Source organism: Cylas formicarius, unplaced genomic scaffold (genome assembly GCF_029955315.1).
Source record: "Cylas formicarius isolate icCylForm1 unplaced genomic scaffold, icCylForm1.1 PGA_scaffold_10__41_contigs__length_53128322, whole genome shotgun sequence".
Lineage (NCBI taxonomy): Eukaryota > Metazoa > Arthropoda > Insecta > Coleoptera > Brentidae > Cylas > Cylas formicarius.
The window spans coordinates 33,423,061-33,450,065 of NW_026844214.1; the positions used below are offsets into that span (position 1 = coordinate 33,423,061).

At 32.5% G+C, this 27,005-nt stretch overlaps 1 protein-coding gene across 1 annotated transcript in view; it reads right to left on the reverse strand.

Annotated features, from left to right (window-relative positions):
• The window catches only part of LOC132698450 (T-lymphocyte activation antigen CD86-like), a 120,720-nt gene that overhangs the window by 17,024 nt on the left and 76,691 nt on the right, over nt 1-27,005 (reverse strand). Inside the window, exon 4 of the mRNA XM_060664543.1 lies at nt 20,301-20,511. Within this exon, the coding sequence (XP_060520526.1) occupies nt 20,301-20,511 (211 nt within the window). The remainder of the gene's footprint in view (nt 1-20,300; nt 20,512-27,005) is intronic.

Here is a 27,005-nt window from a genome sequence, read left to right on the forward strand (position 1 = left end):
TTGGTAGGCACCGAAAATTTAATTTCAAAATTGTCTGAAGTGTTAAAGAGCTAACAATTTACTAACTAATTAATTACTAAACAACTAAAAACCATATAAACAATGGCAGCACAATTGAAAAGGGGCCCTAAACACTTAATTTCGCAGCAGGATTATTTAAAGCGGTTAGTTTCATCTATAAAATTTGGAAATTTAGAACTTACGAAAAAATTGAATTTTTATTCTAATTGTTTATAATTCCAAATGAAGAAAAACCTGCTAACATTTAATGATTTCAAACACCCGGTTCCACCAAGATCATGCTAATAACCAAACTAAAGATATAAGTTGTAAGAGATGGGCTTCAAGATACAATATTATAACATCACGCAAAATCTAAGGCATCTCTTGGAAGAGTGCCAGAGGCCAAATAGCATCAGGATGATTTCCCATATGTGAATTTCCACAAAATTGCAAAACTTTCTGACCCTCGTGATAGAAAAAAATGACAAACAAAATATCTAATAAGTTGTCAAGATATAAGATATAAACTTGAAACATTTTATCACTATATTATTTGTTCAGTAGCACTGAAACTTTTATAATTTATTTTACACTCAGCAGTTTCACATTAAGTTATAAATGAAGTTCAACTGGCGCCATAAAATATCTTTTGGATGCCTGTAAAACTTTTTGAAGTCATTTATTTCGCGAAAGAGCGATTCGAAACTTTTCAAAACTGTAGTAACCCAGTTCAGCATTCCAAAAGGGAATCCGCCATCTCTAACGAAATATGGAAGATTTTTTGAAGTTTGCGGAGTTTGTTAAAAAGAACTTAAAGTTTTGCTTGAAGTGCACCCCCAGAATGCCTGATTGTTTTGTGATTGTCGTTCCTTACGAGATTTGAAGTTCGAATTGCTTTCATGTCTGGTCGCAGCTGCTTAGTTACGTGTATTAAACCCTGGATTAAACTTGGTTAGCTTCAAATCCGCTGCAATAAATGTTCGATTTTTATCTATTGGTCGGTCCAGACAAGATGTGCAAATAAACGATATATTGTTTTTCGATGCATAACAACGATAAATATCCAATTCATTTATCGGTGGTCACATACACAAAGGCTTTACTAAGCCTTCAAAGAAATTATGAAACCATCCACTCTATTGGTGATAGAATGTGTTTTAGTTAAGAGTGCAATGCATTTCTTAATGTTACTTTAACTCCATGCCCAATTACTCTAGTCACGCGTAATCGCTTTGCTAAATATTACAGAGCAAATTTTTGTGCACGTTGCTTGGATTTCATTATTTTGAACACAAAATCCATTTTCGCCATAAAGTCGGTTTTAAAATTTCAATACATTTGACTATAAATCAAACCCAATAGAAAACGAAGTAAATCAAGTCACGTTCAGAAAGAACATGCCGGAAAATGACAAATCGTTTTTTAAGTGCTTAATATCAGAATGAATGGCAAGCATATATTCTAAATTTCGGGAGAATTCGAAAATAAAATTTATTACCACAGACCTACCACTACGCGTTCATTATTTCATCTTTTGCACTCATAATTCGTACGCGAAACGAAGTTTAAGGAAGAAAAATATCCTAATAAAAATATTACCGTCTTCGGAGTACATCATTTGGTTAGGTTTGAGATTTCAGCTATCAAATATAATTTGCTCATTACCTACATAATTGGATAAAGTATTACATTCTCCGGTGGATATTTGCAATAAGTATAAATGTTTTTACTTTAGGTAATGTTGCTAATTCATAAAGTAAAAATGACTGGATTAACAAAAAAAAAGTTCCATAACTGAAAAACAGTAAATATATTATCTAACAAGATTATATCAGAAGTGCAATCCGGATGCTGATGACGATGAGACACATCACATATCACATATTTGTTATATTTTCTCAAAAGGAGATGACACGTAAATTTGATATTAAAAAAAAACAGTGATTCGACACAGTAGTATTCGCTTAACAATCTCTGAATATTTAATTAATTAAATTAGAATGCGTTCACGAAAGTGTCTGGTCTGGGACACTTGATGAACTTTAATTCGTGATACACATGATCAGCTTGTTTTTATTTTAATATATTTTTGAAAAAAAAAACAAGCTTTGATGGAGTACGCCTAGAATTGTAAAAATCGATGCAGCTTCCGTAAACATTGTCGCAGCAACTAAACTGTGAATGACAGAGAGATTCACAGATGATAATTTTTACGTCCTGGTTGAAATAGCGACTGTGTGAGTATAAAGATCTAATTTTGATTTGCAATATGATACGATATGGTCTTTATTAACTACGTTTTATGAAAACTTTTTTTAGCAAGGTAAAAATTCACAACTAATATAAAAAGCAACATGTATGTAAATATGAATGATGATAAATATAAAACAATGATTAATTATGACGAGGTTTGTGGTAGATTTTATTTTATGTTTAAATTAAATAATTCAACAACAGAATAGAAACAGTAAGCAGTAGGTAGTCTTCAACTTTTTTTAAGAGACATATGTCATCTGATCATCTGAGTTAAAACTATGTAATTCTTCTGACATTATATTTAGAAATATGATTTATAGAGGGATGAAATATTGCTCAATCTTAAAAATTGCAAAGTAAAGTTTCAATTTTTGCTTTAATAAAATAAAAAAAAAATCTGCAAATGTTTTACAAAAATTAACCAAGAATTTTATCGCGTAATATCTCTTTGATTCTTTTGAGATACCGGGAAATAATACACCGCATAAAGGAAAAGCTCGGAAAATGCCCCTTTAAAAATTATACCGGTAACATTAAAACAATTTTCCTACTATTTTCCAAAAGGATTTCTCAGTACTCCGGCATGAAAAGTTTTCATTAACGAACTTCACCATTTACGGCTCACGACAGAAAATTTCATGGAATTTCGTCAGTTTTCCTTTTTTCAAATAAAAAATTATGTGATATCCGTTACGTACCCATTTAAGTACAAAAAAAATAATCACTTTAAAAATTGAGTACAATTTGAAAAGATTCGACATAGACCGGAATAGAACATCTTGAAAAGTAAAACAAAAAATACTCCTTATTATCTCAAATTCCAAAAGCTCTTTCGATGTGACTTTTATTTTTAATCTATTATTTTATTTTAGGATTTCTAAACTATTATTTTGCTGTCACTCTTGTCCTTTTACACAGAAATACACTTATTGACTTTTGATGACAATTATCAAAAAAACCTGAATAAAACACTTAACCAGTCAGTATTCTAGGACAGAGCATTAGAGACAGTTTCTAAGGTAATTGAAAAATATACAGATTAAATATTATATTATGTTTATTTAGGTATAATCACATTAGTACTAATAAACAATACGAAGACACTAAATGATCAATAATTAACAAAATATTCTCCGCAGCCAACAGCAAGTAGTTTGGAAGGAATCCTTTTCTGATCAGGCATGAATTATGGTGTTCTTTTATTTGAATGTGCTTTTATCTGATTTTATTCTAACTTCCTTTTCAGATTATTCAAATAAATCTGGTTTTGGTCAAAAGGAATATATTTTCCTGTGTATCATATCTTGTCCACTGCTATCAAGATGGTGAGACTGAAAAAAAATACATTTTTTTTTGTCGTCCAATAATTCACAGCTGACAATATCCTTTATCTGGCATATTGGTGTTTTTGTCAGTAATTTTCTTTTAAAGATTTTAAAACTTCTTTAATCTCTATATACTAAACATACATATATATTTTTTCAATTCGTTTTGCACCTAATAATAATTTTAACGCCACATAACTGAAAAATTAAAGATGTATTCCTAAGAAACTTTTTCGGTGAAACAGGTTATTCAATACTGCAAGAAAACATGAGATATGAACTCAATAAAAATACATACCTAGAGCTCAATATTTCAATTCTGAACCATTTGGATAGCGTACCTATACTTTACTTTCGGCTTGTAGACTGAAACTTAATATGTGCGGTGGTCCATTTAAAAACCATACGTTTATTTAATAACAAAACTAGTAAGTATCAGAGAAAATGTGACTCAACAGCTGCTCAAAAATTGCAAATTTTCCGTTTTGCCTTAGATAACAAGTATGCTTTACAGATTTGTCTCTCGTGTTATGAAAATCACACCAAAATAATCTAAAAGTGAATGGCTTGTCTTTGTTGTTGGGGTTGTAATGCTTACCACACAATAATCCAAGAGACATATATGCCACTTTTCTTATTGAATGCAATATTTAATATTTGAGTACTGTCGTTTAATTTTATTATCGCAGTATTCCTATGACTGTAAAACTTTCATGGCAAAAACACTTAAGAGTTGTTCGTAAAACTTTATATGTGCTATGTATGAATCATCTCAGGCGTATACTTGCTGATTTCCGAAGATATATCAACTTGTGCTGTAGATTTTACGCTGATCTGAGCTTTTTAGAATTTCCCCCATAAACCAATTTCAGAGACTTTTGGATATAAAATTCGGCTAAACTTTATGATATACATAAAGCCCATAACACAATATTACCATTTCGAAAACTATATGGAACATATAAAAGGGTGGTTTGGTTTGAAAAACTTTGTTAATAAATACAGGGTTATTCCCCTCATACAACACGGAATATTGTGAAGAAAATACATTGCTTTCAAAAAGTTCTTAAGCTAGTGTCCTATTATACATGTTCATTAGGCCAAATTTTATACCCAAAATGTTTAACTTCCTATCTTATACATAGTGCCCAGAAAGTTAATGTATTTTAACTTTAACTTTAAGTGTCTATAATTAAATTAATTTAAATTTAAATTAAAAAATCCTTTTTACAGAAAGGAGCACACATTCTTCTTCAGTGCGGCCTGCAACAACTATAAACAATAAAACCATAAAAATATGAAGCGTAACAAAGGATAAATATTTTTGTTTAACCTTAATTAACAGTTTTCAGAGTGCAAGAAGTACTAACTATAAAATATACCAATTTCTTGCAATTTTTAATCGCAATACTTCAGTTCCACCTCTATCTAAATTAGCCATTTAATTTCACAGGCGTGCGTAATAACTGCGTAGCACTCATATTTCAAAAATAGTTTACTATTTGTTAGTTTTCGGGCAAACATTTTATTTGTATTTATTTTAAACTTCTTAGCTGATCTCATAGGTGAGGTACAAAAAAACATGGGCAACTAGAGGGATTTGTAAACCACATTGCATATAACTGACAATGTATTTTTTTCTCTCCTTTAGCTTTTGAACCACTAATTTTCTACTTTCGACTATGCATAGAATGGAAAATGATAATCATTTAAAAACTGATTGGCGGCAATAAGAGGCTATGATCTATATTATTAAAATATTACAGAGACATTGCAGAGTTGCTACTCAAACCAGACACCAATTTAATTTTTTTAAATATAACATATGCTGTAGCTCTCGTGAGTTATTTTATTATTAACTTTCAACTGCGGTATCATGTTATTATTATATCATAGATCATATTTTAAATTATAAACAATGTATTCTTTATCTAAATCCATAATAACATACCATACCCATTTAAAACCATCTTAAAGTTAGAGCGGAAAACTAGAATTTTTTTGATAACTAAAATTTTTTGATAACTATCTTAATTCCACAACGGTTGCAAATAGGTATGGTATATTAGAACACTTTTGGATCGTTCTTTTTATTGCCGCAATAAAATACAATTTACATTTCTATATTTTTGCGAAATGTGCATAATCTGTACCCTGCACGCTCTATACAACTTAAATCTCATTTCATAATACGGCACAGCGGCCGATTGATAAGCCGTAAACAAAATTTCAGATTTTTATCTAAAATAGATAATTGATGGATGTTCCTTGCCAAATTTTCTAAAAAAAATATGTTGATCTCCAAAATACCTCAAGAGAGCTATAATATACGACGTGTGTCCAAAAAGTAAGGTGACTTTTGTAATTGGGCGGACTACGTACATTCGATCTTCGATATTTTTTTGTTATCTTGGTACACATGTCCCCAATATATCCACAGTCCACACAGTCCACAGTTTCAGCCAGTTTGAACGTTTCCTTTTTTTTTGTGAGACAGAAGCGTTAGACGTGTTTTGTGTGCTTAGCGATTTTCTTCTGTCAAAAAAAATGTAATAAAAAATTTGCGCAAAATTTTGTGTAAAAAGTAGAATACAGTGCTGCAAAACACTTGAAATGTTGACAACGGCATATGGTGAACCAACTTTAAGCAAAAAAAAATGTTTATAAGTAGTATAAGCTGTTCCAAGATGGCCCAGAAGACGCAGATGACGAACCTCGCTCTGGACGCCCCAGCACGTCAATAATTGATGAAAGTGTTGAGGATGTGAAACAAATGGTGTTGAATATTCGAATCATTATTATAGAAGTGGCTGAAGACGTCGGCATCTCTATTGGATTGTGCCATGCAATTTTTTTCCAAAGTTCCGGGCATGAAATGTGTAGCAGTAAAATTTGTTCCGAAAGCGTTTAATTTTGAGCAAAACGACCGTCGAAGGAGCGTCACTCAAGAGCTGTTTAACGACGTCAATCCTGATACGCTCAAAAAGGTCATAATTGGTGACGAATCATAGGTATATGGTTATGACATCGAAAAAAAAAGCCCAGCCGTCCCAATGGACGAACCCAGAATGGCTAAGACCGAAAAAAGCAAGTCAAGTTCGATCAAATGTCAAATGCTTAGTGTTTTCTTTGATTATCGCTGCGAAATACATCAAGAGTTCTCATCACAAGGTCATATGGTCAATAAAGAGTATCCTGAAGTTATGCGCTGTTTGCGAGAAGCGATACGAAGAAAATGTCTAGAATTGTGGGAAAACAATTCATGGATTTTTGGCCAAAAACAAAACCACAATCATGCCTCCCGTTTCCAAAACTCAAGAAACCTATGAAAGCAAGGAGGTTTGCAACGATTGAGGAGATAAAGAAAAAATCGCTGGAAGAACACAAGGCTATACCAGAAAGTGCTTAACAGAAGTGCTTCGAGGATTGGAAAAAACGTTGCCACATACATAAGCTACTTTTTTGTTAAAACTTAAAAGTCATCTTACTTTTTGAACACATCTCGTATGTAACATAGAAAGTTTCGGAATTTTTGATAGAACTTAAAAATGTAATAATACGGGGTGCTTCAAAAAATGTATACACACTTTGAACTTCCATACAAAATTTATTTACCGTTCTACAAAGTTAAATTTCAGGAAAATAGAAAGCTGAAAGTCCAATGTAAATGAAACATAAATAACAAATGTTAATACTGTTCAAATTGGTGACCTGCAGCATCAATACAATTCTGAGTACGAGTCACCACTGATTCTGTACATCGTATCAAAACGTCCAATGAGATTTCTCTACACACTGCTTGAATCTCATTCCAAAGAATGTCTAGGTTACGTGGTTTACGTTTGTACACCTCATCTTTTACTGTGCCCCACAAGAAGAAATCCAGTGGTGTAAGGTCTGGAGAGCGTGCTGGAAACTCGATCGGCCCCCTGCGTCCTATCCACCGGCCCGACAAATTTTGATCCAGGTAAGCTCGTACGTCCCTGTGATAGTGCGGCGGAGCACCATCTTGTTGAAAATAAAAATCATCAAGCAATCAGCAAGCATTGTTAGGTAATTAATACCAGTTACAGTGCCTTCAAATCGAAAAAGTCCAATGAGTCCCCTTGAAGACAAACCGCACCACACATTTACACCAGGCAAATTTACAGCTTTTTCAATTGTAATGTGAGGATTTTCTTCACCCCAGTAAACACAATTGTGCCTATTGACAGTTCCATTAAGTTTGAATTGGGCTTCATCCGACCAAATGATGCTACCCATAAATCCCGGTTCACGTATCACCATCTCCTGAATCCATTCACAAAATTGCAACCTTCGATCTGGATCGTCGTCATTTAGCTGTTGCACCAGCCTTGGAATGTAAACACGATACTTGCCTCTCTTCAGAATGCGTAGCACGCTGCTAGCACTTACATCACTTTCACGTGCCCCTTGCCTTGAAGATTTGTTAGGAGAGCGTTGAAACAGTTCCAAGACTGCCGTTGATGACTCATCACTTGTAGCTGTTCGAGGCCGACCTGAATAACCTTTATGCACATCACACACTGTTCCATGAACTTCGAATTTGTCTCGTATGCGTGTAATTGTTAATCTTGAAGGTGGTTCTGTATCATACTCCCTTCTCCACTGTCTTTGAACTTCATTTACATTCTCAAACTTCCAGTACCACTTAATAACCTGCTTACGTTCTTCAAAACTCAAACGTACGTTCCCCATGTTGATATTACAAATTCCAACTGATAATATAACATAGAGGGACGATTATGCTGGCACCTGGTGAAGAAATATAACATTAGCCTTATAGAGCGGGAAAACTACAATAGTTTAAAGTGTGTATACATTTTTTTGAAGCACCCTGTATATAGGGCCGTTTTAAGAAATATAAATAGAGTTTATAGTAGGTATAATATTGCCGCAACCCGATCTATAAAGGCCGATCTTTATCTATTCTCCATATACTCCTAATAGGCCATCGAGTTTGGGGAACCTTGTATAGTTACCATGTACCAAGAAATCAAGTTTGATAGTTTCATCAAATCCGAAAAAAAATAGATAGGTAGGTCCAACTTATTTGTTTAAAAACGTTTAGACTTATTTATGACTTTGTTATTATCACATTTAGAAACGTCTCCCAAAAAAATTATCCAAATACTTTCCGTTACCTTTATTCCTCATCTCCAGGGGAATTAAGAGTCGGAGATTCTGATTTAAGTATCAATTAAGGGAATTAAAGAGGAGGAGGGAAATATATATTCGTTGTTTTCGTACTCAAGGGAACGGAGATTTCGTATTTTTCCCTTATCCCTAATTCACTTCACCAATCCGTCATCGATTCGTTGGCAGGACGCCAAAAACAAGTAAATTTTTCCTGACAACGTTTGTTAATAAGAGTCGAATTGTCACTTTGGGTATAATTTTTATTGTTCGGTGTTATATTATTATTAAATATAACTTCCAGTGATTTTTCTACTCATATTTTAAGATTTTGTCTCTTTTTTAACTCTGTTGTTGGCATATCCAAATAAAGATACTAAAGATCTTATTTAAACAAGCAAAAATTTTTCTTACAACTAGATTTAAAAAAAAAACTAATAAATAATGGGACTTATAACTCGGTACAAAAATAATCTGCAAGACCAAAAAATCAATCGTTAAAAATATCGTTACCTACTACAGTGAATCGGATCGAAGGGATGTAAATCAGATGATGAAACAATGTTGCCGTACCATGGATAGTTCCAGTCTACAAAACAAACTCGCAAAGTAATTACGAGAAGCGCAGGACAAAGACGGAATACAAAATGATTCTTTTTTTTTAATTCTCTATGACCTCATTATCTAGTATATAAGTTAGTAAATAGATAGTCTGCGGGTGACTTTTGTGTGTTGTAAGTGTCAATGGCATAATTTTTGGAAATGTTACATTTTGTGGGTGTAGATTGTAAAAAAGATATCCGATAAAACATAATTTTTTCTTTGCATGTGAAGGTGGTAAGTTGAAGGATTAGTCTAATCAGGGAAATTTGTTATTTTATTTATTTTATTATTTATTGCACAATAAGTTGTTTTCGGTTTACACATACACATACACCCCATAATATTATGATACCATTATTTATAAATCTTCTGGATTTCTCCTGCGTCGGTTGTTCATGAATTGAAATTGCTGACGTTTCGCCAATCATCCTATTGCCTTCTTCAGAGGTTAACTGACACTGGCTCGCTTTCTACTCTGTACCTGCTAATGTATTGTTTCATGGACGAAGCTATTGGAGGGTCGTGAACATTGTCTCCAATGGCTGATTCCCATATTCGTGAAAGGTAAAGACCTAAGTCGAGGTTAACATTGTTTGATTGCTTAAAGATTTCTATAGATTCTTGGATTTATCGTTGACAAAAGAATTGATTACATGCAAGAATTTTAGTTTAATTGAATAAAATTTGTTGTTTTTTGCAAATCAAGTCTTCTTCAGTTTTGAGTATACATGGTCTATCTGATTCTTACAACAATTTTTTTTGTCTAAAAGCGTACCTATATATTTTGCAGTCTAGTTCATTTCATTTGTGTATTGGTTATTATAAAAATACCTTACGTTAGTTAAAATACTTACTTAAATATTTTGGGGTTCTTGTGATGTAGAGAGATTATTATATTCATATTAAATTAACTTATATTTCATTTTATCGAAAAGTGTCAAATGACTTAATAAAGTAATAAATAAAATTACAAATATAACGTAAACCGCTACGCACTTCCATATATTTTTATAACCTACATAAAGCTGAAAATATCGTAACTAATGAAGCGGCATATAGGTTAGGCTTAGAGCGTCAACGCCTTACGTTATGAAGTTGGCCCGTCAACATGCCACTGATTTATATACCTCATTCGTTCTAGGCTGCTCTGGTGACGTTTTTCAATTTGCATTTAAATGGCACGTAATCCACGCAATTTTATTGCCTCAAGTAATTTTAAGTCACTTACCACCAATTTCGATAAATATTAATTCAAAGGATTGAAGGAATTTCATTGCTTTCTATTTTATTTTAATGATAAATTGTTTTCATTCGTCCACACAGATATCAAATGAAATTAAATTTTGGTTTGATTGATGACGAAATATCTGAAATCCCATCTTATTTATAAATCTGTAGTACGGGAAACCTGTAAAGATATATTATCTTTTTCAATTAGAGGACCAATCTGGTTCCGAAATGCCAATTATGTCACCATAATTTTTAAGGGTTTTACGCGTGTTGCAGAGGATGAAAAATTTGCATTTTTAATGCGTTTTTATATCGTCATATGTATATGTTCTAAAATAACAAAACAAAATCAGATCCTGTAACATGCAAAAAAATAAACGTACCCGTTAAAAACCCGCTTATCTCCAAAATCAAAAACATAAACTAATCGGAAATATTGTAAGCGAGCTCGTATTAAGTTATCTGCTATTATTATTAGAGTGTATAAAAAAAATCTTCATTACTACCTGTCACACTCTAAATAAAAAGAAGTTCACCAATGGGGTGGCATTTACAGAATCATTAAAGTTTGATAGATGGAGTCCACTAGTCCAAAGTGATAAACGCTAATTCATATTTTTCTACGATATGCAGGGTGATTCATAAGAAATAGTCAATCTGTAAACTGGAGATACTAGACAGTAAAATATTATGATTAAACCATATAGCTACTAGACATATAGAGGCTCTGCCTATGCTAATAGTACAGGAACTTGTGAAGCAACTATATAACAAAATTTTGATAAAGGTCTGTTCAATATGCGTATCCGCGAGATTTGAAATTTTGACAAGTGCAAAGTTAAATATTATGCTGAATTACAGCACACGGATCGGCGCACTTAGTATAATTCTGTAAGTATTTTAGCGTTTTGGTTCTATAAATGCCAGCTAATTTTTCCCGAATTTGTACCCGTAAATCGGCGCAAACAGTTTGTTTTTATAAACTTATTGGTTTAACCTCTATTGAAAATGTAAATAAAGTCGAATTCACGAAATATGACTCTAAAAGTGTAAATATAACTTTGAGGTACTTGATATCGCACTGGAAACATCTAAGTGGAAAAAATGTATAGACAGGACGTTCATTCTTTCATCCAGTAATTAAAGAAAGTTTCGCCTCCCAAATATATAAATATGAAAAGTTCCACTGGACAATTTCATTAAAAAACTGTAGGTATTGGAAAATGTAACCTAGAAAATTAGAAACTAAAAAATAAAACAAGTCAATAAACAATTAGTCCTAAGTGTAACAGAATTAACATTACCAAACGCTAAAAAGTGTCGTCTATTGTCTCAAAATTTAAAAAACATTTTGCTAGCAAAAATGGCATGATGGCTACCTCAAGAAATTCTAGGTTAAAAATATTTAACCGCAATTGTTGTCTACTAAAAATACATGCAAAAATTACATTATGTCTATCGTGCTTGACTAGTATACTAGTATCAATTCACACAATAATTTAGCTATATATTTTTAAAAGTATAAGCTCTCATGAAACATTCTAAAAGAAAGATGCCCTATTAAGAAATATTTTTTCCCACAACCACTCCAGACTGGTTTTGTAGACAAGAATGTGGTTTATACCGCAACTTTAATTATAATACCATTTTATATAGTGTTTTCTTAACTCGTTTTGAAATTCAAAGAAGATATAGTGGCACGTTAGCGAACCAACATAATGTAAAAATATAAATGAATTATTTAATAATTCCTTTACTGAGAAGACTAAAATATATTAATTTAATTAACAAATACAAATTTACGATGCATATTTTAATAGCATAATAATACTTTCCAAAGAAACTAACAGGCTACTATGATACTTTTTACAAAACTTCTGCGTCGGCTTTTGTTGAGTTGAACTAGCTAACGTTTCGCCAATCATCCTGTTGGTTTCTTCAGAGCTTGACTGAAACTGGCTCTCATTTAACTCTGTATCTGCTTTTATATTGTTTTGAGAGGGGCGGAGCTAAATGAGGGGCGGGCATAAACACGGTCTGGGATGACTGATTCCCACATTGGTGACAGGTAGAGACCTGAAACGCGATTAAAATTGTTAGGTTGCTTATAGATTTGTATAGACTCTGGTATTTTTCGTTGGTAGAAGAATTGATTACATGCAAGAATTTTAGTTTTATCGAATAAAATTTTATATCGGGTTTCGTGATTGTGTTCGGCAACTGCTGATGAGTTTATTTGTCTTAATCCTAAGGCACTTTCATGTTCTTTGAGCCTAGTTGATATTTTTCGTCTCCAATGTATTATTTGCCGCATATGCATGGAATGCTGTAAACTCCTGGCATCTTAAATGGAACTTTGTCTTTGGCGGATCGAAGATGTTAAGAGATTTTTGGACAAGTGGTAAATCTGGTTTTGACGTTATACTTCTTTAGAAATTTTGATATGTGGTTAGGGATGTTTTGAATATAAATAAGGACAACAGTGGCATGTGTGAGATTGGAATTTGCGGTGAAGTGTATTTTGTCATGGAACGCTTAATATCTTTAATGTGGAAATTATTAGAGAGAAGAGCAGAGATAAGATTTTTTAATTCTGCGTCACTTAACCACTTGAGTTTCTTGTCCCAAGGATCCGAGACACTTCGGACATTTCTAGGATATAACCGCACGGGTTTGGGAGCAATCGGATGTTTTCGGAAATATTTCCCACGCCTTGAATTTTGATGTTTGTCAGTTCTGACGGTCACGTCAGTGAATGTATTCGTGTTGTTTTGAGTAAATGTATCCAAAACTAACGGTCGTAGAAAAAGTATAGTATGGAACACGTTCGGTTTCGATTCATTGCAAACTCACTCGTTTCTTAAACACTAGCACCGCTCGTGTTAAATAAACTCGTGAGTCAAATGCCGTTTACCACACTTGTTGCATAATATACTATTAATACTCTGTATGAAATATTGATTGAAATGATCACATAGTTTATTACCCATGACAGTGACATTTCCAAACAGTATTTCTTTTATAATGTTTCCACATTTCAGGTGGGCTCATCTATTTTTGTATAATAATATTTTCTTTTTGGAAGCTCTTATTAATGACACCAATTAATGATTTAAGTCAAGTTAAACCTACTTTTGACAGATATTAGTGAGCGGTCTGTTATCTTTGGGGTTTGTCGTATCTCATATTGAAAGACTTTTTTGAACTGAGGTGGCTTTTACTTGATGAAAATCCATTTATCAAAATAAATAAGAACTAAAAGTTCAGATTTTCACGAAATTATATATTATGACATGACAATTGTTTCGACAACACTGTGACTTTATCAAATGTACATTTGATAAAGACACGGTGTTGTCGAAACAATTGTCATGTCATAATATATAATTTCGTGAAAATCTGAACTTTTAGTTCTTATTTATTTTGAAAGACTTTTTTGTTGATAATTAAAATATATATTATGGTTGCAGAGGTATTTGTGATCCACGTAGGTTTAACAATCAATTTGTAAAGACCACGGTTCTTCATAACAGCTGTTAATTTATTAGCATAGAAATAATTTTTTTCTAGATTAATATTAAAGTTCAATAACTTAAAAATGTAGCATCTATACTGTCATCGAGTTTATATAAGAATTTTGCATTGAATTTGTTGAGTGATACAGAGTATAAAACTTCTGTTTCTCAATCACAGTTTCGGTCCCTGTCGGTCTACATGTTATCATCAATTTTTCGAATTTCCTTATACCTATAACCGCTTTTGATGTAAATAGGTATCCCCCACTTATATACACTCTCTGGTGTGTTATATATTACATTATATCTTTGGTGATATGTGTCTCAGAGAAGGAAATAATGATTGGTCCATATTAATTTTCTACGCATGTTAGTTCAGTTTTGTGTGACTTGAGGCCCTGACTATTTAGATACATTAATTGTGAATTTATTTGCTATATTCGGTTTCGAATATTATTTATATCACGGTAATTTACTTTCTCTTATAGCTGCTCGACCACTATTTTATATGCTTCCCAGTTTTTGTCGTACACCCTATGTGTGTAGATTGAATTTGGGATTTTTAGTACTTCTGCAGAATATTTGCAGTTAACGCAGGAATGATCATCACCTGACGTACAATCCTTGGCTTTATGTTCATTTGCACATATCGAACATGTTGGAGCTTGATAACTTCATTTTTGTATTTTTTAAGGGCATCACTGTATTTTACATGAAAAGTCCTAAGTAGATTCTCTTTATTTTCCAGTTTTTCTATTTCTTCTTGTAGTAGGCTGATAATCATTGTTTTATCCTGGATAATTACTTCTTTGCTAGCGAGCATTTTTTCCACAGGGATGTTGTTTCACTCTCCAAACATTTTAGAACTTTAACTTCTGATGCTATTAGGTTGGCACACTGTTTACAAATTTCGTGGTTACATCCATCGCAAGTGAAAATGTATTTGTTTTTTACTTTTATTTGCTTACATATATTACAGCGTATTTTGAGGTTAGATTACAATTTTTTCCTTGGAAAACGGAAAGTCTGGTCGATACTCCTATTTCCACTTGGAATACACAAATTTCAGGAAAGTCACAACCCAATACTATTAATTTTATCAGTTATAAGCACGACTTGACTGTCCTCTCTTGCACTGCAAACGAAATGTCCCAATGTATGTATTACCAAAATTGTTGTTATTGGTCCTCGTACCTTTCCTTACTTTAAGTATTCAATAAAAAAATCCGACAGAATTAGACGGCACTTCTACGAATAATTGAATATTTTTGCAGATTTTCATCATCGTTCAACTACAACTCGGCAGATAAAAAAAATTAAATCGATTTATATTAATATCACGGTGAAACCTAGGAGCAAACTCCAAATAAGTTTCAAAGTCGTAATTATCATGTCAAAAAAAACTAAAACTGCCAATTTTTTATTATTATGCTATAAAAACTTTCTCAATTAATAAGAAAATTCCGAATAAAATTTAAACTTTAAACGCCCTGCATCTCCGAAACCCGAGATATGTGAATGAGACCTGTTGAGCTAAATCATAATATTCTGGGTATCTCCAGTTTAGATAAGACGTTTAATTTACATATTTAACAACAATATATAATGGGTGTTTTTTTTTTCGATGTATAGAACTTTAAGTTGGCATTACTATTCAAGATGGCAACCGTTTTAACAGCTGTCAAGTGATTTATTTGGTTTGGCAATTCATCAAACGATTATCAAGTAAGGCGTAGATTCGTCGAACGGGCCCAAAACGGGATTGCCATTGTTCCCGATTTTCATAAGCGAATTTTGTTTAGCGATGAAGCGTATTTCTGGTTGAATGGCTACGTCAACACACAAAACTGCCGCATTTGGAACGAAGCTAATCCTCAAGTGTATGTCGAAACACCGTTCCATCCAGAAAAACTGACTGTTTGGTGCGCTTTATGGGCTGGTGGAATCATTGGTCCGTACTTCTTCAAACACGATGATGGCCAGAATGTTACAATCAATGGTGATCGGTATAGAGCTATGATTACTAACTCTTTCATTTCTTAATTGAATAACCATGATGTCCAGGAGATGTGGTTTCAACAAGACGGCGCAACATGTCACACAGCACGTCCCACAATCGATTTATTGAAAGACACGTTTGGTGACCGCCTAATTTCACGTTTTGGACCTGTGAATTGACCTCCAAGATCTTGTGATTTAACACCTCTAGACTACTTTCTGTGGGGCTATGTAAAGTCATTGGTCTATGCGGATAAGCCACAAACGCTTGACCATTTGGAAGACAACATTCGCCGTGTTATTGCCGATATACGGCCACAAATGTTGGAAAAAGTCATCGAAAATTGGACGTCGAGATTGGACTACATCCGTGCCAGCCGTGGCGGTCATATGCCAGAAATCATATTTAAAATGTAATGCCACAAGATTATCTTTCGGATAAATTAAATTCATGTCAATCGAATAATCCATCGTTGTTTTATTGCAACTTAAAGTTCTATACATCGAAAAAAAACACCCCTCATAATTACTATATATATATATATATATATATATATATATATATATATATATATATATATATATATATATATATATATATATATATATATATATATATATATATATATATATATATATATATATATATATATATATATATATATAAATATATTTTAGTATAAGTATAACTTTATCATAAAAATTCTTTTAACTTTTAAATTTTAATTGGAAAATTTGTTTTTAAGCTACTTAGTAAATTACTAAACAATTCGTTATCATTTCGATGTTTTTGTCGCTTGGATTCTATCAATAAGCTTGTAGTAACTCAGACTAGTAGTACAAGAAAACTTCAGAAACAACGTTTGCCTACTGCCGAAGAACTGTGAGTGAACGAATCATAAAAGAGTTTTTACGATTTCAGTGCTTAAATATTAAAAAACAACAACAAACTTTACATTTGTATACACTTCGCCTTAATTCTTGAAAGAAATTTTGATTATTACTACAAATATCCACTTTATATTTTTTAATTAATTTGATTTTTAACAATCGATGTACCGTTGATAATTATAGTGTACGAATGGCAAATAGCAACTCCCGACCGACCGTACTGCCGACTCGTGATAAACGAATATTCGCTTTTAATTCTGACCTTGCCAAATAGGCACGTATTACGCCGAAAGCAATATCGAATTACCTGTCGTCGAAATGTGATCTTTTATTTTTGGAGAAAAAAATGCTTTTTAGCACATTTTAGTGTTGTTTCAGGGGAATTCCCCGTGCAATCCTGAAATAATAATAAGTTCCTTGAAATAGGGGAAATGGGAACGTGCAATTTCGTGGGTTAGTTGGTTATGGATATTCACCATATTTTAGAAGAAGATGTGGTAAAAGCGGTATCAGATATAAGAATATATTTAAATTATCCAGCAAACCAAATGAAACCGCAGAACTGCATAACATTGTCAAACACGGTACACTATAGTATAATAATGGAAATTAAATTACACAAATTCTGGTACTTTCCATTTACTTCAGATTGCATTATGTCGTGACCTACGAAATTTCCCTTTTCAATATTTATTTCTTCTAATATTATGTAACCTAAATTAGTCTAATTGGTTTGAATAATTAGAATAACTATCAAACATTTAAAAAAATAAGTTTTATTATCTACTTTTATCAAGGACAGCACAGATAACATGAAATAACTAGTAAATTCGAAAATTATTTCTGATTTTCTTACGAAAGCTCGACCTATACTTTTTTGTGAAACTTTCATTCACCCCAAAATTAGTATCTCACAATAAATTAAGAATAATGTAAATGAAAGAAACAAAACTAACAATAACGTTTCCTCAATTTATTGTTTAGTTTCATTTTAATAATTTTATGTAACTAAATCGTTGCTGTCGATTTGGTCTTTAACTCTAACTGATCGTCTACTTGATCTAAAAATGAATTTGGTTTCGGTGCTAGGAGCTTCGGACATTTCTGAGATATTACCCACGGGTTTGGAAGCTCTTTTGACATTTGTCAATTTTGACGGTCATGTCAGACAGTCAGTGAATCTATTCGTGTTGTTTTGGAAATGGTAGTAGAAAAAGTACAGTATGCAACACGTTTGGTAAACTTTTAAGTCAGTCGATTATTAAGCACAAATACTTATTGTCTAATGTACTAATCCCAAATTAACCTAGCGATATTTTAATGAAATCTTGCCAGAAAAAGGAAAATAAACTTACAATATAGATATTTCAGTCTACCCTAAAAATAAAGAAAAAGTCTAAATACTTATCAAACATTTTCGAATTTGCATACGTTTATTAATACTTTTTAAAAGGTAAAAGATAATTTAAAGTCGCCGCTTTAAAAAGTACAGAAGATAACGATGGAATATTAGGTATTGGGGAAGCTAATCCGGATATAATCTCGCCGTTGCTATGTCGTTTAATCGACTACCCTTCCCGTTTGCAAACCACTAAGCAACAGACAATTCTCCGAAAATTCATACCTGAGAGAAGAAACTTTTTGAAATTTCCAAATTAATTCCTTACTTCAAACATAATTTTACCGCATTATTTAATAACGAAAAAAATGAGAAAACTGCTCTCGACGTATGTAATCCATACTTCAGGTTAAAAGATTTTGTTATATTATGGAGGTTGTCCAAAAAACGTTTCAATAAAACTCCAAATATTGGAATTTCTGAATCACCTTACCTCTGCTCTTCTCTCTAATAATTTCCACATTCAAGATATTAAGCATTCCCTCAAAAAATACACTTTACCACAACCTTCCAATAGCAATGAGGCCGAAAACAATCCTACACTTACCTCTGTGGTCCTTCCTTACATTCAAAACATCACTGACCACATATCAAAAGTTCTAAAGAAGTATAACGTCAAAACCAGATTTACCACTTATCCATAAATCTCTCAACATCTTCGGTCCGTCAAAGACAAAATTCCATTTTAGGTGCCAGGAGTTTACAGCATTCCATGCATATGCGGCAAATAATACATTGGAGAGACCGGTCGAAAAATATCAAGTAAGCTCAAAGAACACGAAAGAAGAGCCTTACAACTAAGACAAATAAAGTCATCAGCTGTTGCCGAACACAATCACGAAACCGAACATAAAATGTTATGCTATAAAACTAAAATTCTTGCATGCAATCAATTTTTCTACCAACGAAAAATCCGAGAGTCTATAGAAATCTATAACCAACCTAACAATCTTAACCGCGATTCAGGTCTCTACCTGTCACCAATATGGGAATCAGTCATCCGAGACTGTGCTTATGCCCCTCATCAGAGCCCCCCTCAAACAATATATAAGCAGGTACAGAGTAAAATAGGAGCCAGTTTCAGTCAAGCTCTGAAGAAGGCAACAGGATGATTGGTGAAATGTCAGCAAGTTTGACTCAGCAAAAATCGACGCAGGAGGAATCCAGAAGTTTTGTAAAAGGTATTTCTGAATCCTCCGGTATAAATAATAGTTCAAGAAGCTTTATTATACCTAAACGCTACAGTGTTGAATTGTTGAATTTATCTCATGCAAAGTCTCTTTTCACGATAGCCTCAGATGAGGTGTGATATTTCAACACTACATTGTCGACGCCAACTTTGAAAATGGAATTATCTTGTCAATTAGCAATTGTAAAAGCAAGTTTTGGCTAACCTGAACATTTTCGTTGACCTGAATTCCCCAAATAATTTTCAAAAAGTGAACAACTCAACTCGAGAGACGTTAAAAAAATAAAGCGTTCTAGCTACCCAGATTTCAATTTGCATTTTAATAAAAGAATATCCTCCGTAAATTGTTTAAGGAATGTAAATAACGAGTTGTTAAAACTTGTCTGGACTAAGATTGCCTTTATTGGAATTGCGTCTCAGAAAGACTGGAGAATATTATTGCAAGTTAAAAACTGTTCAGCATTGATTTTAAAACATATAAAAAGTACAAATTATAGCTCATTATATTTAAAACATACGCATAGAATCCAAAAAATATTCAATGTTGACCCTTTTCGGACAATTTCAAAAATAATTGCGCCATATAGTGAAAGTTTTTAACAACCACCCATTTTGATAAATGTGATAAATTAATTTTAATAATCTGTTTTCTCATAAGTTTGACTTGGAATTTAAACTTAATTACAGCTCCACTAACCAAACTAACCAAAATTTGATCTTAGCCTAAAACTTACCTACGACGGATAATCCCATCGAAAGACCGATCGGCGGGGTTGTACCAACTTGACACTCGTACACCCCGGCATCCCTTCGTTGGGGATATCGGACTTGCAGCGTCCAATCCTCTGTTTGTGGATTGTGGAGGGCAGAAAATCTCTGATCAGACGTATAAGTTTGGCGATTGACGGTGAGTAAATGAAGATCTCTGTGTCTTATCCAAGATACCTAAAAATTAAGGAGTACTTTATTCACACAGTAGCGAGTGCTAAAAGTGATCAATTTAATACATTTGAAAATTCAATTAAAAAAAAAAAGTTTGAATTTTGTTTTATTTTATTTTATTTAAACTGTATTATTTAAGTGGCTCACACGCAAAGTTCAAATAAACACGATGTATCATTTTGCACAATACGGGGTATCAAATTTCTCAAAATCTCAATACCAAATAATTTTTAATAATTAATGAACATGGTATTTTTTACCTCCGTACAAAATGTTCATTCTGAAAGTAATCTTTGTTTTAAAGCGCTTCGAAAATTCAAATTAAGAACCCCGATTTTTAATTTGACATCTTAGGAATTTTTTATTTATTACTTGACAACCCAAATACAAAATACAAAGTAGGTAGTTGGCAATAGAAATCGAAAGGTTCGTTTATCGTGTATTTTCTCCAAATTGTGACCATAAAAAAAAACAAAAAAAAACACAGGCCAATGGCATGGAGCATAGTTTAAAACAGTCTAAAAGAACAATAAAAATAAGTCTTCAAACGCTCATCTGTATATTACAAATTAGAAGTCGAGATAAGAAACACACATCTGCAATATACTATCTTAAATTGAGATTGATCGTTATCGCTAAAGATTTCATTGAATGAATAAATGAAAAACAAAGTTATGAATTGTGCTTTTCTTTCTTGTCTCGCACATGAAACGAATATGTTCTGGAAAACTCTCATAGATTATAATTATGGAATGGTTGGCATTTTTCTGGTGATAGATGAAGTTACATCTGTCAGGTAAAAAAGGTTTCATTTATATCTAGTTACTTAATTATGTTTATGTAACGGGTCAATAAACAGAATTCTATTTTTAAATACAGACAGAAAAGAATCCAGTACATGCACGCCAAATCAATGTAGGATCAAAAATACTACATTACAATCTTTTTGTAGAAGCAAAATCCTGCCAAAATCGAAACAGGACTCCACATTTAAGTCTTGATTAAACGACGGCATGGTAAAGAGTAAAGTGCAGCACTAATCTATTTTAAGTCCAAAAGAAGAAATATACTCTGTTCTGAACTTTAAGTTTAAAAAAATCTCTGTGAAGCACAGTAATTTAAATTACTTTAATTTTGTTTATGGAATCTGCTGGGATGTTTTTACTAAATATGAATTTCAAAAAAGAACCCCTTTTTTGCGGTTTTAAATTTTATTTTAAAAAAACGTCTTTTACGGAAAAATTCCTAGATAATTAATTATTTTCCTTTATATAATACTACCATTATATACCAAATTAAGTTGTATGACTTGTTACATGCTCAGTTGAAACGGCTCAGCTGACCTTCGCCAAGCTTAAAATAAATGCTTAAAGGTTTTATTTATTAATTTTTATTTATTTAATGTAAATTTTAGTGATTGGTTAGCAGTGGTTTGCACCTGTGGGGCGAGCCCCCTAGAGGGGCCCGAGACTGTTACAAGGGGGGCATGCAGCTGTTTTAAAAATATCATTTTGTTTTTGTATTTTTGTATGATTTGTTTTTATTACATTTAAAATTAATTTTTCTTATAATAAATAATTATTTTTTATGTATATTTTTACATAATATGGTGTGTTATTTTGTGTCCCGTTAAATAAATTATATCAATTGAGTATTTATGAAATTAGATTGCTAGGGGTCGTATTTACGAAAAGGTTGGCAGTTTTAAATTTTCAATGGAAGGCAATCTTACGTCCGCTAATTAATTGGGTGAATAAGTTATCACCGTCGTGATAACCGGTGAGTCAACGATTACAGGCCAGGTCGCCGGTATGGGTAAAGAATGCCGTCGTAAGTCTGTTAAATTTCCTATACTATTGTTTGACTGTTATTGTAGGACTAATTGTGGTCGCAAAACTTTAGATTTTTGTTTATGATTGAGATTGCAGTTTTGGTTAATATATATGTTTGAAATAAATGCAACTCTCCTCCACACTAAAAATCAAACTTTAATTTTTTAAATTGGGCAAATCAATTTTTGAAGTTGTCGCGACACAATTTTTTTTAATGTTTTGTGATATAGGTGCTTTAAATTGTCGTAAAGATAAATAAAGCGAGGCAACATAAAAGCAGGATAAAACGGACAGCGAAAAATTGTTGACTTTTTGTTTGTTTCCAGAGAATCGTTAGGAGAATATGGCGGTCCGTTTTTGTAAGCATCCAGTTTTAATTTGGTGAACTGCTTGCTATACAGCTTGTTGGGAATAACGAATTACGGCTTGAAAGGGGCAAATGTGCGTCAGAATTTTAAATTGAAAGGGGTCCGGTACATGTAATCACTTTAAAAACAGCGCACGCTAACCGATTGCCATTAATTAATATTGCTGGTTCAGATACCCAGATGGAAGTAAATTATATTGATCGAAATCAGGGTTTTTGAATCTCATAAACGTTGAGCGTTCTATTAAAAGTTTTATAAATATTTTGACAGCTCTCTACCTAAAACAAATGGCAACTGTAGAATTTCAAATAAAATATTCTATATTTTATTGCTGATTCGAATAGATCATACATAAGTAACTATTGTGCCTGCCTCTCTCCTACGATGATTTCTTAAGATATTTCTTTAGATACCTATATTCACTCTGTAAATAAAACAGAATGAATGTCTAGGTCCATAAGTGAGCTAACCATAAAAAAAACTTTTTTTGACTGATAATAATAACTAATAATAACAAAACACTAAATGCGAAATGTTATGAACAACATCGCCTAATAAGTCTGACAAACTATATGACAAAATTTTTCATAAAAAATAAACAAAACCGAATACACAAAAAATGTGAAATGAACATCGCCGAGACTCAGTTCGGCTTTCGTAGTGCACTGGGTACAAGGGAAGCTATTTTCAGCTTGCAGGTCCTCACCCAAAGATGCAGAGACATGAACAAATACATATACGAACGAAACGAAATGAAATAAAAAACTCATCGAGGTGCTCAGAAACACTTGCATCGATAACATGTACTAACATGTACTGGAGTCAAGTAAAGCTGGTAACTCATTTAGCAACGAAATTGCTAACAGAAGGGGAGTGAGAGAAGGTTGCATTCTGTCACCATTCTTGTTGAGCATATACTCTGAGGAAATCTTTAAAAAAGCACTAGACGAAACATCAGATGGAATCAAAATAAATGGAGAAGCAGTCAACAACATTAGATATGCTGATGACACAGTAATAATAGCGAATAAAAACGAAAACTTGCAGAAAATTGTGCTAGTGAAGAATATGGTCTCTCACTGAACACATCAAAGATCAAATGGATGATAATTAGCAAAAGTCAACATCCCCCAAGGGGTCTAACAATAAACGATCGGGACATAGATCAAGTAGAAACATATACATAGCTTGGAACCACGAACTCGAAATGGGACCAGGCCAGAAATACGAGCACGAATAGAAAAGGTTCGAGCTAAGTTTAACAACATGACGAAGCTATTTACCAGCAAGGATATTTCCTGGCAACTAAAACTGAGGCTGGTCAGATGTTACATGTTCTCTGTTCTGTTCTACGGGGTAGAGGCTTGGACCACAACCGGGGCCACTTTAATGAGACTAGAAGCCTACTGAAATGTGGATATACCGACGCATTCTGAAAATATCGTGGACGGACTGCATCACCAATATGGAAGTCATATGAAGACTGGGAAAAGAAAAGGAGACCATCTTCACGGTGAACAGGCGGAAACTCGAATACTTCGATCACATCATAAGGCATGATAACTACTGTCTGCAGTACGGGGCAAGGTGTATGGCAGGAGAGGACCAGGAAAGAAACGACATTCGTCGATGCACCACCTGCGCCAATAGTTTGGATTATCATCTAATGACTTGTTCAGAAATGCCGTAAAAAAGATAAAAATAGCCATGTTAACAGCCAAAGTCCTCAACGGAGAGGGCAATGGAAGAAAAAGAATAATAACAACATTTATTTAAACTTATACCATTTCATATACATACTAGAGCAAGAATAAACGCCTGAAAATCAAAAAAGATTTTTCGCATTTCATAGGTTTGTTTACCAAAAAAATATATTATTTTCAAAAGCCGTACGTCCCCCATGTTGGTTCTCAAAAACTATTAATACAACACGGGGAGTGAATCACTCCATACATAGTAATCCACTAATCCGAAATTCCCAAACGCTGCCAGATTACAGAAAATAAAGGCTAGTTAGATATAATTTTATTTAATATAACCTTAACGCTAAGTTGCCCTTAATACTATAATTTAGCCGGGACAACCTGCTCTAAACTGAACGGATTTTTAGATTCCAATTTGCATTATTTCTTCATATAAGGATAATGTTCCATTCCGTAATATCCTTCCCTGAAGACTGGACATGCATACTGAATGGTTAATTGCTGCACAAATGCATCCGCTGCCAGCAAAACCGGAGAGAAGGAACTGGCATTTGCATCTATACCAACTTAATATCAAGATAAGTCCACTATAGCGAACAAGTTCTTAAATTATAAAAATTTATGAAATTGTTATTTTTTTTTAAATGGTTCAAAGGTGACCAACAGAGAGAATTAAGTACATGTTATAAAGTTTTTTCTTTTAAACAAAGAGGGTCTCCAGTTTTTTAAAAGTTGTTTTTTATTCAATGCAATTTAATTTCAATTATTGTTATAATTATAACTGGTAGCTCACTCAATTAAAGAAACAAGGATAGAAAATTCCGAGTACTTTCCTGACCTTACGACAAAACAGGCTGACAATGTGTGTTTTTTTTTGGTTAAACATTAAAAAGTTCTACTATTTCAAAAAGCGATAATAACGGTTTTTGTCTGTTGTATGCATTGCTTTGTGGGTCGAAGGGAATTTGAAAGCTAAAACTAAATGGAATGCTTCTGTTTAGAAGCAAAAAGCGCCGACTACTTTGTTATATCAAATACCCTATGCTCCAAGAACAAATTTTTTATTGATTTAATTTGAAATATACTGAAAATAATCTTAAAGTCAATATTCTGTTATAAAATTTCGTTTTAATGTAACTAATTTCATGATAAGTGGACTGCAAAGGTGTAGAAAATTTTTCAATTTATTTTATTAATATTCGATTTATTTAACAAAAAAAAATTTATCACTTAAAAAACTTTGAAAACAAAGAACAATTTCAATTATTTTCGCGTAGGTAATAATAACGACATTTTATGTGCTTCAATTTTTTATTATGATTATTTTGAAACTATTTATTTGTTTTCAGGTAATAACGTAATAAGTTAGTGGTAATAATAACTTAATTTAAATCAATTTTTGAAAAAATAAAAGCATGAACGATCGTCCCCCTCATCTTTAACCAAGTATTAGTCAGTTTTATTATTATTTTTCTAATTCGATTTAATTAGTTATATTATTAGTAACGTAATGATATTGTGACAAAACAAATTGATAATAATAAAATTGACCTTCGAAATTTATTTAAAATCATAAAATGATGAAATCACAACTAAAATCAACTTAAATCAAATAAAAAATAAAACATTTATTGCACTGTAACCCGAATAACAGGATATATCATGCTTGCCTTTTCTCGGCCGTGTTAATGGACAATTTTAACTTTACATTATCTTGTATTTTTAAATGAATATAAATTTGAAATAAACGTACTTTAATTTAAAAACTAGTGTAAGCGTAAGTTAGGTGATAGCAAAAATCTTTGCTATTGTAAGAATTCGCTACTACTGAATTTTACATGAATCTATTTAGGTGGGAATCTAATAAAAGTTGCGTGCAACTGCGGACCCAGCGCTTTGCTATTGCGCAAGTTTAATCGAAACTTCATAATTCAGTTTTGCTTTGAATACATTTCTTTCTTCTATTTTTATTTTGTTACTATCCGTCTCGATAATAATCTTTTCCGGGGCTCGAATATAATTTTTGGTGAGTAGAGAACAAGAAAATTATATAACGATTTTTTTTTAAAGCAACCGTGCGGTTTCTATAGCTAGATAAATTTAAACAATAAGTTTTGGAAGTGTTTATTTTTGATAGAGATAAGTTTGATCGCGTGATCGATCGTTAAAAAATGATACTAGTACCTTCGGTCATGATCACCAGAATAAATAATATACGGATCATGGTCATATCTATGCGAATTAGATTTTTTTAATGAATGCAATATTTCGGGTGCTTCAAATTTAACTCAATTATCGATCGGCTCGATAAAAATCCATTAAAAGATTGAAGTTATATTTAGTACTTAAAAAAATATTTTTTTACTAATTTACCAATTTAATCTACAAATAAATTATCAGTGGATGTTTTGTACTGGATGGTATAAGTTGCTAAACAAATTTTAAATCTCGCCACCATCGAAGTTGTCAACTAAAACTAATATATTTATATAGATTTTATACAAAACAACAGGAACGGATAATGAAAAATTTTTTGTCTACTCCCGTCTGTAAAATACCTAAATACACACCGATATAGCGTGCGTGAAGCGTCA